The 16,987-nt window shown below is 43.9% G+C and overlaps 3 protein-coding genes across 3 annotated transcripts in view; all 3 read left to right on the top strand.

Annotated features, from left to right (window-relative positions):
- The first annotated feature begins 160 nt into the window (after positions 1–160).
- On the top strand, positions 161–3,839 carry LOC109894990 (diphosphomevalonate decarboxylase). The gene is made up of 10 exons (XM_020488646.2): positions 161–361; positions 641–711; positions 821–935; positions 1,050–1,196; positions 1,398–1,597; positions 1,720–1,794; positions 1,870–2,088; positions 2,854–2,969; positions 3,044–3,152; positions 3,440–3,839. The coding sequence occupies exons 1-10, from the start codon at positions 286–288 to the stop codon at positions 3,518–3,520; spliced, it is 1,209 nt and encodes a 402-aa protein (XP_020344235.2). The 5' UTR covers positions 161–285; the 3' UTR covers positions 3,521–3,839.
- A 3,979-nt stretch (positions 3,840–7,818) lies between these two features.
- Positions 7,819–10,792, top strand: cyba (cytochrome b-245, alpha polypeptide). Its single transcript, XM_020489007.2, has 6 exons — positions 7,819–8,070; positions 8,494–8,563; positions 8,730–8,804; positions 8,972–9,055; positions 9,285–9,366; positions 9,776–10,792. Exons 1-6 carry the CDS (start codon positions 8,013–8,015, stop codon positions 9,971–9,973), a joined length of 567 nt encoding a protein of 188 aa, XP_020344596.1. The 5' UTR covers positions 7,819–8,012; the 3' UTR covers positions 9,974–10,792.
- An 834-nt stretch (positions 10,793–11,626) lies between these two features.
- The window catches only part of LOC109895233 (transcription factor 25-like), a 40,619-nt gene continuing 35,258 nt past the window's right edge, over positions 11,627–16,987 (top strand). The window contains exons 1-6 of the mRNA XM_031831024.1: positions 11,627–11,991; positions 12,416–12,553; positions 12,701–12,769; positions 12,979–13,100; positions 13,236–13,301; positions 13,387–13,469. Of these exons, the coding sequence (XP_031686884.1) occupies positions 11,770–11,991; positions 12,416–12,553; positions 12,701–12,769; positions 12,979–13,100; positions 13,236–13,301; positions 13,387–13,469 (700 nt within the window). The 5' untranslated portion in view covers positions 11,627–11,769. The remainder of the gene's footprint in view (positions 11,992–12,415; positions 12,554–12,700; positions 12,770–12,978; positions 13,101–13,235; positions 13,302–13,386; positions 13,470–16,987) is intronic.

Raw genomic sequence — 16,987 nt, forward strand, 5'->3', positions numbered from 1 at the left:
TGCCTGCGATCAAGATACGCCCCGTAAATATGGCTCTGGCCTCATTTTCGGACGACCGTGGTCTGATCAAAAGGATTGGCTGCCCTGTTTCAGTCACGGTACATGAGTGGCGCTGATTGGTGGGAGGTTTAGTCACGTGCTCTACCCCCTCCAATCCACAGACACGTTTTGTAAAGCTCTATGGTTGTACAGACATTACTATATCAGTGGATCTCAAAATATTAGACAGTCTCGCGTTTATAGTATTTTTTGTTATTTTATTGCTCCTGATTTTACTTTATCAAAATGTCCGAGGACAGCGGCAAAAAGCTCACCATGGTAACATGCAGTGCGCCTGTGAATATCGCTGTCATCAAATACTGTGAGTATTGTATTTTCGTATAATCCACTACAGACATGTCAACCAAAGAACACTGTCAACCACATCTAGCTTAATGTAATGTAAAACTGTAACATTGATTGAATCAATGAAATGCTTGCTTGCAACACTGTAGCCACTTCTAGCCACGCTTTGGTGTGTGTGCATTGGTACATGACAAATGTATTGCCACAATGATGTGAAAGGAATGTTCTCTGTACAATCTTTGAAAATAACTCTGTATTGAATTGTAAATGGTTTGTTGTTATTGCTGTTTCAAAGGGGGGAAGAGGGATGAGGAGTTGATTCTACCTATAAATTCATCTTTGAGTGTCACATTACATCAAGACCAGGTAAGACTGTAATACTGTACACCAGACACTCAGCAAGTTGCAAAATATTACTGTTTTGTTAAAACAACAAAAACTAACGATTTCTGCCTTGTTTCCTTATTCCTCCCAGCTCAAAACAACCACAACAGTGGCGTGCAGCAGGTCGTTCCAGGAGGATCGTATCTGGCTCAACGGCAAAGAGGAGGACATAACCCAGCCCAGACTACAGTCCTGCCTTAGGGAGAGTGAGTCACTATATGCAATGATATGATAGAGGGAGAGAGTAGAGGGGGAAGAGTAAGAGAGCAAAGGGGGAGGACAAGAAATGATGTGTTGTTGTTGGTGGTTTCCTTCCTCAGTTCGGCGCCTGGCCCGTAAGCGACGTAGTGATGGGGAGGCTGATGTAGACACGGCCGGTTTGTCCCATAAAGTCCACATCTGCTCTGTCAACAACTTCCCAACTGCAGCCGGACTTGCCTCTTCTGCTGCCGGCTATGCCTGTCTGGGTAAGAGACTGTGTCCCGTCATAATGGTTTGTACCCAACACAGCATTAAATAGATCAAATGAAGTAAATGCTTGTGTGAAACTAGTTTTATGCTTTTTAAATGTTGGGAATTTAAGTACCGTCTCCATCTCCTCATCCCTCTTCTCCTTACTTTCCTTTTGTCTCTCCATCTTGTCTCCTCACTCCACTCTCCTGTTCCAGTGTACACGCTGTCCCGGGTGATGGGAGTGGAGGGGGAGTTGTCTGAGGTTTCTAGGCAGGGTTCAGGCAGTGCCTGTAGGAGTATGTATGGGGGCTTCGTCCAGTGGATTATGGGCCAGCAAGGAGATGGCAAGGACAGTCTGGCCCAGCAGGTGGAGCCAGAGACTCACTGGCCTGAGCTCAGGGTCCTTGTACTGGTGGTAGGTCTCTCTGATCATTACTAAAGATGGCTTTTTCTGGAGCAAATGTTGGCATATACATTTCTCCCATGTCTTTAATAATCTCAACACCCCCATCTCTCTGTCTCCCTCTCTCTTTTTAGGTCAGTGCTGAGCGGAAACCAGTTGGCAGCACTTCCGGCATGCAAACTAGTGTAGAGACGAGCAGTCTCCTGAAGGTACACACACACACACACACACACACACACAAAGTTATTAACCCTTACCCTTAACCCTTGTGCTCTCCCCCTCAGCACCGGGCAGACTCTGTGGTCCCAGCCAGGATGAAGGAGATGATTGAGGCTGTACATAAGAGGGACTTTACTGCGTTCGCTGAGCTGACCATGAAGGATAGCAATCAGTTCCATGCCACCTGCCTGGACACCTACCCACCCATCTTCTACCTCAACGACGTGTCGCGCCGTGTTATCAACCTTGTGCACCGCTATAACCATCACTACAGGGAAACAAAGGTGAGCACCATCAGGGAGTTAGTTCTTTCTTTTAGTCATGGAAATGTGCGAGTCATATGGAACATTGACAGTTCTACAAGGGGTCTAAGCTAAGAAGCAGAACAAGGTGCAGTAATTGTTTATATTCTGAGATTATGAAATAGAGATATGAAACTGGTAGTATTTCTACAGTTCAAGAGGAATAGAAAATGTGTTAACAAGCCCAAGTATGGATGTGGTAAAGAAGTCAATGGATCCTGACCAAAACAGTGGAAATGCCATGGAAAGATCCAGAATCTCCTTATTTCCCCTAAGCGAAATTATCCTACATTTAGGCTGTTGTTTATGTGTATTTCACACAATGTCACACAAATTCTCTATGCTACCAGCTTATATGAATGGGAGTTAGCATTTAGCAGTCACTTCTTCTAAACCTGAAATGTTATGCAGCGAAAACAGTATATCCAAATCAGACTTTGTAAACACGTTGTGAGCCTGTTACAATACATTGATCAGGACGGATTTGACGAATATCCACTTTGCTAGATCAGATTTGTTGTGCACCGATCTGGCATCCTTCTTCTATCCCCCATGGTCTGCGTTCTATTGACCTCTTTGCCGCGTCTATGACCTAGTACTTCTTCATGAGTCTCAGAGGACTAGTGCAGCATCACATCCCTCCTTCTGCTGACACTGTTATAACACTGCTGTAACAAAGCTATAACTTTGGTTCAGAGTTCTTTTCATGAGTATAAGCAGTGACCGGTGTTTTCTCTTCTCCACCAGGTGGCATACACATTTGATGCAGGTCCCAATGCAGTGATCTACACTCTTCAGCAGAATGTGGAAGAGTTTGTCCAGGTGGTCAAACATTTATTCCCACCAGAGACCAACGGAGGACAGTGAGTTTCTCACAAACACACACTCAGACAGTCAGACAACACTTCCTCCTGTGACTTTACCTGTCCCACGTCAGGTTTCTAAAGGGTGTTCCGGTTGCCCCAACAACACTATCTGAGGAGCTGAAGCAGGCCATTGGTATGGAGCCCATGGTGAAGGGAATCAGCTATATAATCAGCACCAAGGTACATACACACACACATACATACATACATACATACACACACACACACACATACACACATACACATAGGCAGCACCCTCCGGGTCCTTTGCCCGTTTCCTGTGCATCTCTGCGGGTTGGCGTAGTGGAAGGTTTTGGGGAGCGAGCTTGATGCTCTCTCCAACCGGCTTACGGGAAATCAGCAGGAATGCAGATCCTATAAACGCACACATTATGTATGGGTCTGATACATTTTGATGTGATATTAAGTTGGTTTGTCTGAGGGATTATTTCTGATTTGTGTATAAGGCTGGACCTGGACCTCGCGTGGTGGAGGACCCTAGTGAGCATCTGCTTGGATCTGACGGGCTGCCCAAGGAGAGTGCATGATACAAGCCAGCCTCCCAGCTGGGCAGAGACAGAACACTTTGGTGAAAAGAAAGACCAGACATATTAACAATCAACTATTCCAATTCAATCAATTGGATACAAATGCAAATACTTATTCATTGAAGGGGCAATCTGCAGTTGCTATATCAATTTTTTGACTGATAAATTAATTATATGTAACCATTGATTCTTGAAGAATATAACTTGTTAATACCTCATGAGCTTAGTTAAACTGTTATACCCCATCAGAACTCAAAATATCAGCTTGTTTTACTACAATGTTTGTAAACAAAGTAAATATAACCATGTTTTAAATGTTTGTTTATGTTTGGTTATAACTATAATTTTGATATCATGCATGGTCAGTCCTTGTATCCATAGTTCTGTCTATAATTTTGAGTGGTTACATTTCTCCTGCCCCATCCCTCAGCTTTTTACCAAAACTAAGGATTGCCCCTTTAACTGGAGCGAAACAACCACACACAACTGAATACCTCTAACACTGTTGACTAGTGCTTCATTTGGACAATTTTCCTATTGCAAATTTGGATGTTTTGTAATGTTAAAGATGTAGCGATGCCTTGTGAGAACGATCAAAAATATTCTAGTACTTTGATAACTGTAGAAAAATATTTCAAATATTTCAAAGTAGATGATGTACATTTTACATAATAGTTTAACAGTCACCTTTAGAGTGAGTGAATCACAAGACAATCTAATTAAAATGAAATCCCTTAAAGGATTATAAATGACAGTATTGAGAACAATGTAGGTGCTTTAGTATAAGAGCTGGATATATAGCCTACATGTCATCTTCAAAGGTGGCACCACAGGTCCCAGAGTGGTGGGGACATTTTTCTTCTCTCCTGACGGTAACCAGGTAAAACTACAAAAACTCTACAACCTAGTTGTAGCAGGGACCTTAAGGGTTGCCCTGTTGCCTGGGGCAAATGAACTGAGCAGTCGGGCAAGTTGAGTCTGCTCTAAAATTGGCCCAGCTAAAATTATTTTACTGAAAACAACAATACCGCAAGGAATTCCAAAAGGCATAGCCTAAAACTGATCTTTCTGGTTCATCCCCCATTGTTTAAGTCAGGGTTTCCAAACATGGTCCTGTGCCCCTCTCCCCCAGCACTACACAGCTGATTCAAATAACTAACTCATCATCAAGCTTTGATTATTTGAATCCGCTGTGTAGCAGATTCAAATAATTTTCACCCAGTGGGGGCCCCAAGACCCAGTTTGGGAAACCCTGTTTTAAGTGCAAGTTGGACAATTTATATCAGCCGGGCAAGTTGAGCCTGCTCTATATTACAACAGCTGAACATTTCCCCCTTTGACCAAATCATGTCAGGCAGCAAAGTTAGTTAAAGCAAAGATTATGGATAGACTAACAAGGGTGGCAGTCCAAACACTTAAAAGACACACCCTCGTCCACTTACCCTCGCCTTATGCCCTTGGGGGAATCCCTGTCGCCATCTTGGAGGGCGGTCCAAATGATTAGCCAAGCAAGGGACGTTTGCAACGTAAGCCCATCAGCCCTCGTTTTAATCGGCTTTGCGAGTGTACAATTATGTTCACTCCGGGGCCTGAAAAACCCCATAATTAAATTTGCGACGATTGTACGTCCGCTAAGAAAAGTCAGTGAAAACTTAAAAACAACATCAATGAAGAAGTTAACATACAAGTGTAAGTAAAAACGAATGCAAATAAGTTAGAAATTGTGCTACTTTTTTATATTGCACCTTAATTTAACCAGGTAGGCCAGTTGAGAACAAGTTCTCAACAAGCACCCCCATAGAGACTGCAAGAGATCTGGACAACAGGCCCTCTGATTTGACACCCTGAACTCTATCTGAGAAGTAGTTGGTGAACCAGGCAAGGCAGTCATTTGAGAAACCAAGGCTGTTGAGTCTGCCGATAAGAATGCGGAGATTGACAGAGTCGAAAGCCTTGGCTAGGTCGATGAAGATGGCTGCACAGTACTGTCTTTTATTGATGGTGGTTATGATATCGTTTAGGACCTTGAGCGTGGCTGAGGTGCACCCATGACCAGCTTAGAAACCAGATTGCATAGCGGAGAAGGTACGGTGGGATTCGAAATGGTCGGTGATCTGTTTGTTAACTAGGCTTTCGAAGACTTTAGAAAGGCAGGGTAGGATAGATATAGGTCTGTAAAAGTTTGGGTCTAGAGTGTCCCCCCCCTTTGAAGAGGGAGGTGACCGCAGCAGCTTTTCAATCTTTAGGGATCTCAGATAATACGAAAGAGAAGTTGAACAGGCTAGTAATAGGGGTTGCAACAATTGTGGCAGATAATTTAAGAAAGAGAGGGTCCAGATTGTCTAGCCCAGCTGATTTGTAGGGGTCCAGATTTCGCAGCTCTTTCAGAACATCAGCTATCTGGATTTGGTGAAGGAGAAATGGGGGAGGCTTGGGAAAGTTGCTGTGGGAGGTGCAGAGCTGTTGATCGGGGTAGGGGTAGCCAGGTGGAAAGCATGGCCAGCTTTAGAAAAATGCTTATTGAAATTCTCGATTATCGTAGATTTATCTGTGGTGAAAGTGTTTCCCAGCCTCAGTATAGTGGGCAGCTGGGAGGAGGTGCTCTTATTCTCCATGGACTTTACAGTGTAACAGAACCTTTTGGAGTTTGTGCTACAGGTTGCAAATTTCTGTTTGAAAAAGCTAGCCTTTGCTTTCCTAATAGCCTGTGTATATTGGTTCCTAACTTCCCTGAAAAGTTGCATATCGTGAGGGCTATTCAATGCTAATGCAGTACCCCACAGGATGTTTTTGTGCTGGTCAAGGGCAATCAAGTCTGGAGTGAACCCAGGGCTAAATCTGTTCTTAGTTCAACATTTTTTGAATATGGCATGCTTATTTAAGATGGTGAGGAAAGCACCTTTAAAGAACAACCAGGCATCCTCTACTGACGGAATTAGGTCAATATCCTTCCAGGATTCCCAAGCCAGGTCAATTAGAAAGGCCTGCTCGCTGAAATGTTTTAGGGAGCGTTTGAGAGTGATGAGGGGTGGTCGTTTGACCGTGGACCCATTACGGACGCAGGCAAAGAAGCAGTGGTCGCTGAGATCCTGGTTGAAGCAGAGCAGTGGTGCATTTAGAGGGCAGGTTGGTCAGGATGATATCTATGGGGGTGCCCGTGTTTACTGATTTAGGGTTGTACCTGGTAGGTTCCATGATAATTTGTGTGAGATTGAGGGCATCTATCTTAGATTGTAGGAAGGTCGGGGTGTTAAACATATCCCTACAGGGCCTGGGTTAACCTCTACATCACCAGAGGAACAGAGGAGGAGTAGGATAAGGGTATACGAACTGGTCATCAAGTGCATTGGGGGACAGAGAATAAAAGGAGCAGATTTCTGGGTGTGGTAGAATAGATTCAAGGCATAATGTACAGACAAGGGTATGGTAGGATGTGAGTAGTGGAGTTAAACCTAGGCGTTGAGTGACGATGAGAGAGATTTCGTCTCTGGAGGCACCAGTTAAGCCAGGTGAGGTCTTCGCATGTGCGTGGGGTGGGACAAAAGAGCTATATAAGGCATTTTGAGCGGGACTGAGGGCTCTACAGTGAAATAAAACAATAAGAACTAGCCAAGACCGCAGTAGACAAGGCATATGCACATGACGGCACAAATAAACTTAAAAAGTAAATCTGTTTTTGTTTGGTTATCTTTTGGAAATTGTAGAAAATAAAATACGTCATCAGAAGTGTCCACTTAATTTGAGGGCTGAGGGGATAGGGTGTGTCTTTTTAGTGTTTGGACCGTACTCGAGATACTTGTCTCTCTGCCCTAACAATGGAGTCGTTGTCCACAAAGTGGTACAGATTAATACGCATAGTTGGCTGTCTAGTTTCTGCCTATCCTCTCTTTGGATTGGTGGATACATCTCATAATTTAAAAAATGTTTGAATATTAGATTAGGGTTGTTGACGTAAACCGCCTTTATTCAATGGAGAGAGAGATGCTGCTTGCTTCATGCATAACCATCTCGATACAACTCTGATATAAAGTTGCCGGGATGTCCTACTTATATCAGTACACTCATAACTTAAGCATTACGACATTTCTATTTGATCAAATAAACCTCACGTAGCAAATAAGTCATTACATTTTTTTGTGGACCAAATTCAACACGCTTATTGGCCTCCAAACAACAATTTGGTGAGCGATAGAAACGAAACAACGTCACCTGCTTGTATAATACAGATTTTTGGCCGAGTTGGTGCTCTCGCTTTGCCTCTTCCTCTCTGGTTAATGTTACTCCTCCCAGGTCACATCCCCAATCTTTTTTCCTCTCGCTCCGCTCAGACGTTACGAGACCGAGGGCCAGACCAGGCGGCTGCTACCACCCACCTTTGTTCCTCCAAAACTTATACATTTTCACTTTCCATAATAATCGAACGTGACAACCGCGATCATTTGGATAACTTCCAAGCACAGAGAGGAGTTCTGTCGGTCCGAACGAAGACAGAATGGGGAAAATAGAATGGGCTATGTGGGCCAATGAACAGGCTCTGGCGGCGGGGCTCAGTGAGTAGAGAACTTTTGCCAAGTTTAGACATCTGAGTTTGGTATTTGTATAATGGTATCAACTGTTAAAGGAATGTGTAATCCCATTAGTTATGCGTTATTACTGTATATTAATATATGTGCTTTTCCAGTATGGTATGCCTAACAAACATTGGTCATTAAAACCGACCAAAAACAAAATGTATAAATTGTTCCAGACAAAAATATTATTAAATTGTATTGGTAGTGAGAATATTTGAAAACATATCTGTATAAAACACTAAGTCAAATCAACTTGGGGGGGGTGGGGGGGGTACAAATTATTTGGGTCTTGGCACATTTCGATTTGAAAGTTACAGGATACTAAAAAAAGTGTCTTCATCTGTGACTTGCAGGAACTGTTGATAAACGAAATATTTTCTTCTTCCTACTTCCTCATTTCAGTTCTCCTTACTGGTGGTATAGTGGGGGTGGCAGGCCAGTTCAGGGACTGGGAGTTTGCTGCTTATGCTATGTATCCTTTCACTGGCGGCAGAGCTGTCTCTTACAGTATAATTCCATGTACAAAATTGTATCTATTGTCGTGATTAAATGGGGTTTGACCCAGCTGTATATTTGCATTGTATAGTGAGGTCCACGTGTGCCTGTTGTTGTTGAGTAACCTTGACTGATGTGCCCAGAGCTGCAGGGGTGTTTGTCTGTCTACTAGAGTACCCGAGGGGCAAGAGAAACAAGGGCACCAGCGTAGAAAGGACGTGAGTACCCACATATACCATACCAAGCTAAAGTTTCTGTACAGTCACTCTAACAGTGATGCAACAGATATGATTGCACCAGTTGAAAGCAAGTCATAAGCAAGTCTTCATCACTGAAAGTTCTCAATAAATAACTCTTAATATTGTGATTATTGTGATTCTTCCAGGGGTCAGTACTGTTTCACTGTCTGTGTGAAGTCATTCGGCCCACTGACCAGGAACTACTATGTCAGAGCGTTTCTACATGCAGCGTGAGTACATTCTGTGTCAGTCTAGTCAGATCTCTGGGCTGAGACAACATTCTTTCCCTTCACTGTCTCCTTCCAGCTGTAGCAGAGACAGGTTGTGTCATTGTGCACAGTCATTCTTGACACCATCTTCATTGTTTAAAAATCACATTGCATGTTATCAGTGCCTTGCCTTTGTAACACTCTTTTTCTGTGTGTGTGTGTGTGTGTGTCTGTGTCTGTGTGTTTATAGGATCTGCGTTCCTGGTGGTTTCATCCTTGCAACTGTTCTTGGCTGTGTCTGCCTCGGCATAGCTAGCCTCATCTACCTTGCGGTTAGTATTTCAAGTATTCGAAAGTATTTGACTCAAGTTAGGTGGTCAGACAACAACAAGGTAGTGTTGTTGTCTGACTGCCATATGAAGGTAGTGTGATAAATCTAATTGGTGCAATATCAACTGATGCTATCAGTTGATGCAACACTTAAGTTTCCTGTATGAACCTACTGCCCTTGATTTACAAGGAAGCGTTTGTTTGCCCTCTGGTATTTATCATTATTAGCTAGTTAAGAAACCCAGGCTGTCAGGGGAGTGATTTGGCTGTTATCACCTATTGTTGTTGGGAATTCACTGCATGCATGTCTGCATGCATGCTTCTAGAGATCAGCACCAAAGCAACCCATTTATCTATGTTATTGAGGGAGCCTGAATGATCTTTCGTCTATTGTGTCTGTATGTCTTCCAGGCGGCCATCCGAGGGGAGCAGTGGGAGCCCATCCTGCCCAGGAAGGAGAGTGCCCGTAAGCCGGTGGGAGAGAGCATCAAGCTCCCTCCCCAGAACCCTCCACCACGCCCACCCGCAGAGATGCGCAGGAAACGGGCAGAGGACCTGGAGGCGGCTGCCTATGTCAACCCCATCGCTGTCACTGCCAATGATGACTAGATCCCCTTACTTTCCTTCCTTCAGGCCTGTTGGGATAAGCTCACTCAGGTTTGCTTATGGTTCCACTGAGCCCCAACCGAAACAGATCTACAGTGGAGCCCCACCCAGGCCATGCTCTGTTCCGACTGCCATCGGCTGAGGGCTGAATCCTAAATTGAGATAGATAAGCTTGCATAACTTAAGTTTTGTGTAAATTGGGCATTGGCGTCAATGGGAATTTGTTATGGATTGGTATCAAGTTAGGAATCAGGCCTCGGAGAGTAGAGGGTTGTGGAGAGGACACACTGCTGCTGATGTTTGATGATGTATAAGGGATTGTATTGAACTGAGATGTGGCTGTGCCTTAGTTACTGCAAAAGGTTTGTGTCCTATGTCTCTGCACCACCTGCTACAACTCTTTCAGTTACAATAATTTTGGTCCCCAAAAGGCTTTGGAATGTAAGTGGCAAAGTTTGTATTCTTGTTGTGACAGTAACTTATTTTGTGAGTAATTGGATGAATAGATGTGGATGAGAATCAACCACATTTACTGGCACAGACATAATGAAATTATTTTAAAAGAGAATGAAGAGCTATTTATACATTTTGTATCCTCAAAATATACTGTAGTCTTTTACACTGGAATGTTAATTGTTTATAAGCAAGCAGTGTTTTGCATTATCTCTTTTTGGACGGTTTACTATGTCAGTGGTCAACTAGCTGTATTATGGACAGTTGTGTATTCACCTCTCTACAAAATAATGTATGTCTATGTTTTATGCTCGTTATGCTTTTGATACAATCTGAAAATAAACAGTTATTCTAGTTATTTAAAATGTGCATGTTTACCATATAACTACAATTAATGTTTCTGTCTTTTTCATCATTGATGAACTGTGGGTTTGGAATGACAATTACGTGTCATGTCTCAAGTTGTACATTTCCTCTTTTCTAATAGTTCCTATGAACCCTATGCATTTAACCGTTCCTTCTCACAGCGCAACACAAAGACGCTCACACACTTTATTACGACACATTGGAAATTCCTGCACTAATCAGATCATACACAGCCACAGACATGTCATACATTAGTTATAACAGATTATACAGATTATGTTTATACACCCTAATGACATTTACAGTTGTTGTGACATACACATACATTTCTTTTCTCCATATGAAGCACCTTCTTCATTCCTATGGTCATAGGTGACCTTTACCTCAAGAATGAGGAATACAATGTGTGTTTCCTTGAGTGCTCTGGGTTTGGCAACCATTACATCATAACAGCAGCAGGAACAGGTGCAACTTCCTTATTTGTTTATCTGTGTTATACTCAGTCTAATTTATTAGTTATAATGGCCATTTCTTGACACCATAACACATAAATGTTATTGATAGACCCAGGGCAACCCTTGTTAACAACACAATTATGCATTGGTCATAGGCTTTGAAACCATTAACTGACTTTACAGCAACAGCCTTGACAGTGGTTGCCGCTCCTCCACTATGCAAATAATAGTTTGTTGAAAGATGTTGAAAGTTGTTAGTTCCCTTTTGTGTTAACTTAATTTCAGGCATTTCCAGAGCCTTTGTCCTTACGCACTACTGCTCCCTAGTGGTACAAAGGTTAACGGCAGCGAACTGTGATTATCAAAACGAAAATAGTTGGCATGCACCAAGATTGTCTACATGGAGTACCCGTAGAATAAGCTCTTTGGCATGCGGATTTTGCTCTCATGTTGTTTATGGCTGTAGCTGGGTCAAACCCCAAATTAAACCATAACCCATCTTCGTGACAACTCTTTCCCGGGAAGATGTCGAGTCGTGCTCTGAGGAGGTTGAAGGGAAAACAGCGGGGGCAGGAGGCCCTGGACCTCGGTGATCTTGTCCCAGGTGAAGGGCCAGAGCCAGAGGAGCAGGCTGCGGATGTTGAGGAAGAAGAAGAGGAACTGGAAGAAGCTGTTCTCCAGCCTGTTAAGAGCAGCATCAGAAAAACTAAGAAGAATAAGAAAAACTTGAGCAACATTTACGAACTGGTGGAGTGTTTCTCCTTTTCTAACACACATTGCAAAATGTTTACGAAATGTCTTGTTAACTGCCACGTAGCTCCACCCCCTAGGCTACATAACTGTGACATAGCTAGCTAGCTTGTTATGCTAGTCAATGAAAAAGCAGCAGGGCACATTGACATATGTAGACAGTGTAAACAAATCAAACCAGCATGATACTGACTAACCGATTTTGGCCAGACAGGACTCATACAGTACACCCCCTTGCCTTGACCATATGAATGTCACTTGGATGGGTTGGAATCCCAATGGCTCCCGCAAGAACGTGAAAAAAAGGCAGAGACTGACCAAAGATTAATTAAAACTATGTGCCATTGTTGAGATTTAGTCTCTGATAGACAACCTTAACCCGAGCCTTTCTGTCCTTCTTGCTGGAACCATGTCGCTGCAGATATGTGATGCAGAGAAAGCCACAACGGATGAAGACACAGTGAAGCCAGAAGAACAGAATGGTGATGAAAGCAAGGAGAAGAGTGACAGCGGGGAAACAGAGAAGAGAGATGCACAGCCTGAGACGGGTGCTGCGAAGGTGAGGAGAGAGACGGACGCCCCTGATACACTGTAGCCTCCACAGTATTATGGGGTATTGTGAGCCTCTTCAGTCTTGTTGTTATTATGCATGATTGATCTAGTCAAAATGTTTTGAAGAGTTGTTTAATAGTTTTTATGATGTCAGTCCGGAGATAAAGCGAGCAAGAAAAAGAAGAAAAAGAAGAAGAAAAAGAACACTACAGGAGAGAAACAGGTATAAAGCATCAGTCCATCTTGACAAATCACTTCCACATATGTCCCCCAATGTGAGGGCACTGTTGTGCACATTGCCATATTAACCACTGTTGTGCACATATTAAGTGCTTAAGCAGCATTTTATTGTGTATTGATGCTATGGGGGTGCTGCCCTTACGCCATCTCACTTGGTCACATAGGCTGCTCTGTCTTATGTGTGGTTGTCAGGAGGGAGCTGGGGATGACATTGACGCGTTGCTGGAGACCATAGAGCAGTCTAATGGACTGACCCTGCAGAGTGAGGGCTGTGGAGCCTCGGACAACAGGCCTGTGCTCTATGTGGAACACAGGTGAGTAGGGGCACAGCACAGCACAACATCAGGACTCTCAGTGGGGTGACGTCATCCAATCAGAATAAACATCATTTATGGCAGTCATTTATCAGTGATAGATTTTACTGGGACTTACCCTCTTTTGTTTGTTAGGAACCTGAATCCTGAGACGGAGTTGAAGAGATACTTTGGAGCTCGAGCAGTTCTTGGAGATCAAAGGTAAGATCTTCACAGAACTCCTTTTCAGTGGGACTACTACTATTAAAGGTTACAGTGTAAGGCCATCTCTTCATTCTTTCCTCAGACCTCGTCAGAGACAGAGACAGTTCCATCGCAGCACCTGGATGACCATCCCTAAAGACACCTGGCCACGCTTCAGTCGCCCAGGTCAGACCTACACTCAACCTCTCACACTCGGGCATCGCTCAGAATGCTGAAAGCCTTGTGAATATACAGTGGGGCAAAAAAGTATTTAGTCAGCCACCAATTGTGCAAGTTCTCCCACTTAAAAAGATGAGAGAGGCCTGTAATTTTCATCATAGGTACACTTCAACTATGACAGACAAAATGAGGGAAAAAATCCAGAAAATCACATTGTAGGATTTTTGATGAATTTATTCATGTTTATTAACTGAAGTACCTAGTTAAATAAATGTTAAAATATACACTGCTCAAAAAAATAAAGGGAACACTAAAATATCCTAGATCTGAATGAATGAAATATTCTTATTAAATACTTTTTTCTTTACATAGTTGAATGTGCTGACAACAAAATCACACAAAAATTATCAATGGAAATCAAATTTATCAACCCATGCAGGTCTGGATTTGGAGTCACACTCAAAATTAAAGTGGAAAACCACACTACAGGCCGATCCAACTTTGATGTAATGTCCTTAAAACAAGTCAATATTAGGCTCAGTAGTGTGTGTGGCCTCCCCGTGCCTGTATGACCTCCCTACAACGCCTGGGCATGCTCCTGATGAGGTGGTGGATGGTCTCCTGAGGGATCTCCTCCCAGACCTGGACTAAAGCATCCGCCAACTCCTGGACAGTCTGTGGTGCAACGTGGCGTTGGTGGATGGAGCGAGACATGATGTCCCAGATGTGCTCAATTGGATTCAGGTCTGGGGAACGGGCGGGCCAGTCCATAGCATCAATGCCTTCCTCTTGCAGGAACTGCTGACACACTCCAGCCACATGAGGTCTATCATTGTCTTGCATTAGGGTGGAACCCAGGGCCAACCGCACCAGCATATGGTCTCACAAGGGGTCTGAGGATCTCATCTCGGTACCTAATGGCAGTCAAGCTACCTCTGGCGAGCATATGGAGGGCTGTGCGGCCCCCAAAGAAATGCCACCCCACACCATGACTGACCCACCGCCAAACCGGTCATGCTGGGGGATGTTGCAAGCAGCAGAACGTTCTCCACGGCGTCTCCAGACTCTGTCACGTCTGTCACGTGCTCAGTGTGAACCTGCTTTCATCTGTGAAGAGCACAGGGCGCCAGTGGCGAATTTGCCAATCTTGGTGTTCTCTGGCAAATGCCAAACGTCCTGCACGGTGTTGGGCTGTAAGCACAACCCCCACCTGTGGACGTCGGGCCCTCATACCACCCTCATGGAGTCTGTTTCTGACCGTTTGAGCAGACACATGCACATTTGTGGCCTGCTGGAGGTAATTTTGCAGGGCTCTGGCAGTGCCTCTCCTGCTCCTCCTTGCACAAAGGTGGAGGTAGCGGTCCTGCTGCTGGGTTGTTGCCCTCCTACGGCCTCCTCCACGTCTCCTGATGTACTGGCCTGTCTCCTGGTAGCGCCTCCATGCTCTGGACACTACGCTGACAGACACAGCAAACCTTCTTGCCACAGCTCGCATTGATGTGCCATCCTGGATGAGCTGCACTACCTGAGCCACTTGTGTGGGTTGTAGACTCCATCTCATGCTACCACTAGAGTGAAAGCACCGCCAGCTTTCAAAAGTGACTAAAACATCAGCCAGGAAGCATAGGAACTGAGAAGTGGTCTGTGGTCACCACCTGCAGAACCACTCCTTTATTGGGGGTGTCTTGCTAATTGCCTATAATTTCCAGCTGTTGTCTATTCCATTTGCACAACAGCATGTGAAATGTATTGTCAATCAGTGTTGCTTCCTAAGTGGACAGTTTGATTTCACAGACGTGTGATTGACTTGGAGTTACATTGTGTTGTTTAAGTGTTCCCTTTATTTTTTTGAGCAGTATATATATATATATATATATATTATAGACACATCTTATGTGTTTTAATCAAATCAACTATATGCACTGAGCTTGTCTGATGCTTTAAGCCAACTGTTTCATGAAATATTTAAAACACACAAAAGACACACATCAACAGTGTGCTGCTGAAGCCATTTCTGACTGAAAAGTTATGTTACAGAAATCCCTAATTTGTTTCGGGAAAAACATTCCCTATTCCCTCAACCCTTTCTATCTCTAAGTGACACATGTATGCTTCGCATGCACGTGACCAATAGAGCCTGACCTGTAGCATATCATCATCCATATATCCGTGAAGCACGTTGGCTAGGAAAAACTCCCTAGAAAGGCCAAAACCTAGGAAGAAACTTAGAGAGGAACCAGGGTATGGGGTGGTCAGAGGCTGTGCCGGGTGGAGATAATAACAGAACATGGCCAAGATGTTCAAATGTTCATAAATGACCAGCATGGTCAAATAATAATAATCACAGGCAGAACAGTTGAAACTGGAGCAGCAGCGTGGCCAGGTGGACTGGGGACAGCAAGGAGTCATCATGTCAGGTAGTCCTGAGGCATGGTCCTAGGGCTCAGGTCCTCCAAGAGAGAGAAAGAAAGAGAGAATTAGAGAGCATACTTAAATTCACACAGGACACCGGATAGGACAGGAGAAGTACTCCAGATATAACAAACTGACCCTAGCCCCCCGACACAAACTACTGCGGCATAAATACTGGAGGCTGAGACAGAAGGGGTCAGGAGACACTGTGGCCCCATCCGATGACACCACCGGACAGGGCCAAACAGGAAGGATATAACCCAAACAATACAATATTACAATGTGTGTGTGTGTGTGTGTGTGTCTCTTCGCAGTCCACGTTGTGCTGGGAGGTGTTGTTTTATGTTTTTGAAATCTGATTTTACTGCTAGTTTGGGTTACCTGATGTGAGAGAGTTCAATGTAGTCTTGGCTCTATGAAGTACTGTGCGTTTCCCAACCTCTGTTCTGAACTTAATCACGACTCTACAACCCTGTTCCTGGAGAGCTAACGTCTTGCAGGTTTTCACTCCAGCCCTAATCTATAACCTGATTCTAATAATTAGCTGGTTGGTAAACTGAACCATCTTATTTACAACTGGAGTTGGAATGAAAACCTACAGGAGGGTAGATCTCCAGGAACAGGGTTGGAGACCCCTGCCTTAGGGACTGTGAAGAGACCCCTGGTGGCATGTCTTGTAGGATATGTATAGGTATCTGAGCTGTGTTAGCTGTTGAACAGACAGTTTGGTGCTTTCAACACATCCATACCTCTCACAAAGACAAGTAGTGATGCAGCCAGTCTCTCCTCTGCTTTGAGCTAGGAGTGATTGACAGGCATGTTTTTGAAATGAGCTCTCTGTGTAATGTACATTTAAGGGCCAGACACGCTATAGTGTAGCTCCAGTTCTCTGAAATACATTTTGAATGGCCAGTTTCTATTTATTAGGATTTAATCAATTATGCTAAATTTAACCCCCGTCTCCCCGGGCTGGCGCCTCTGTGTTGAACAACAAGGCAACAGTGTCTCTCCATTATCACATTTGGAATTCTCATCGGACTCTAAGAATCCTGGTTCAGTTTGGATAGCATGTAACCAATCAAGACTTGCAGCAGAAAAAAAGTGCATGTTAA

This window comes from Oncorhynchus kisutch, linkage group LG8 (genome assembly GCF_002021735.2).
Source record: "Oncorhynchus kisutch isolate 150728-3 linkage group LG8, Okis_V2, whole genome shotgun sequence".
NCBI lineage: Eukaryota > Metazoa > Chordata > Actinopteri > Salmoniformes > Salmonidae > Oncorhynchus > Oncorhynchus kisutch.

Bases quoted from the DNA above. Each gene is read 5' to 3' on its own strand.
- LOC109894990 (XM_020488646.2), top strand. From the start codon at position 286: ATGTCCGAGGACAGCGGCAAAAAGCTCACCATGGTAACATGCAGTGCG. The intron at 712-820 runs GTAAGACTGTAA...TATTCCTCCCAG, and splicing joins TCACATTACATCAAGACCAG to CTCAAAACAACCACAACAGT. The intron at 1,795-1,869 runs GTACACACACAC...TCTCCCCCTCAG, and splicing joins AGACGAGCAGTCTCCTGAAG to CACCGGGCAGACTCTGTGGT.
- cyba (XM_020489007.2), top strand. From the start codon at position 8,013: ATGGGGAAAATAGAATGGGCTATGTGGGCCAATGAACAGGCTCTGGCG. The intron at 8,564-8,729 runs GTATCCTTTCAC...TGATGTGCCCAG, and splicing joins GAGTTTGCTGCTTATGCTAT to AGCTGCAGGGGTGTTTGTCT. The intron at 8,805-8,971 runs GTGAGTACCCAC...TGATTCTTCCAG, and splicing joins GGCACCAGCGTAGAAAGGAC to GGGTCAGTACTGTTTCACTG.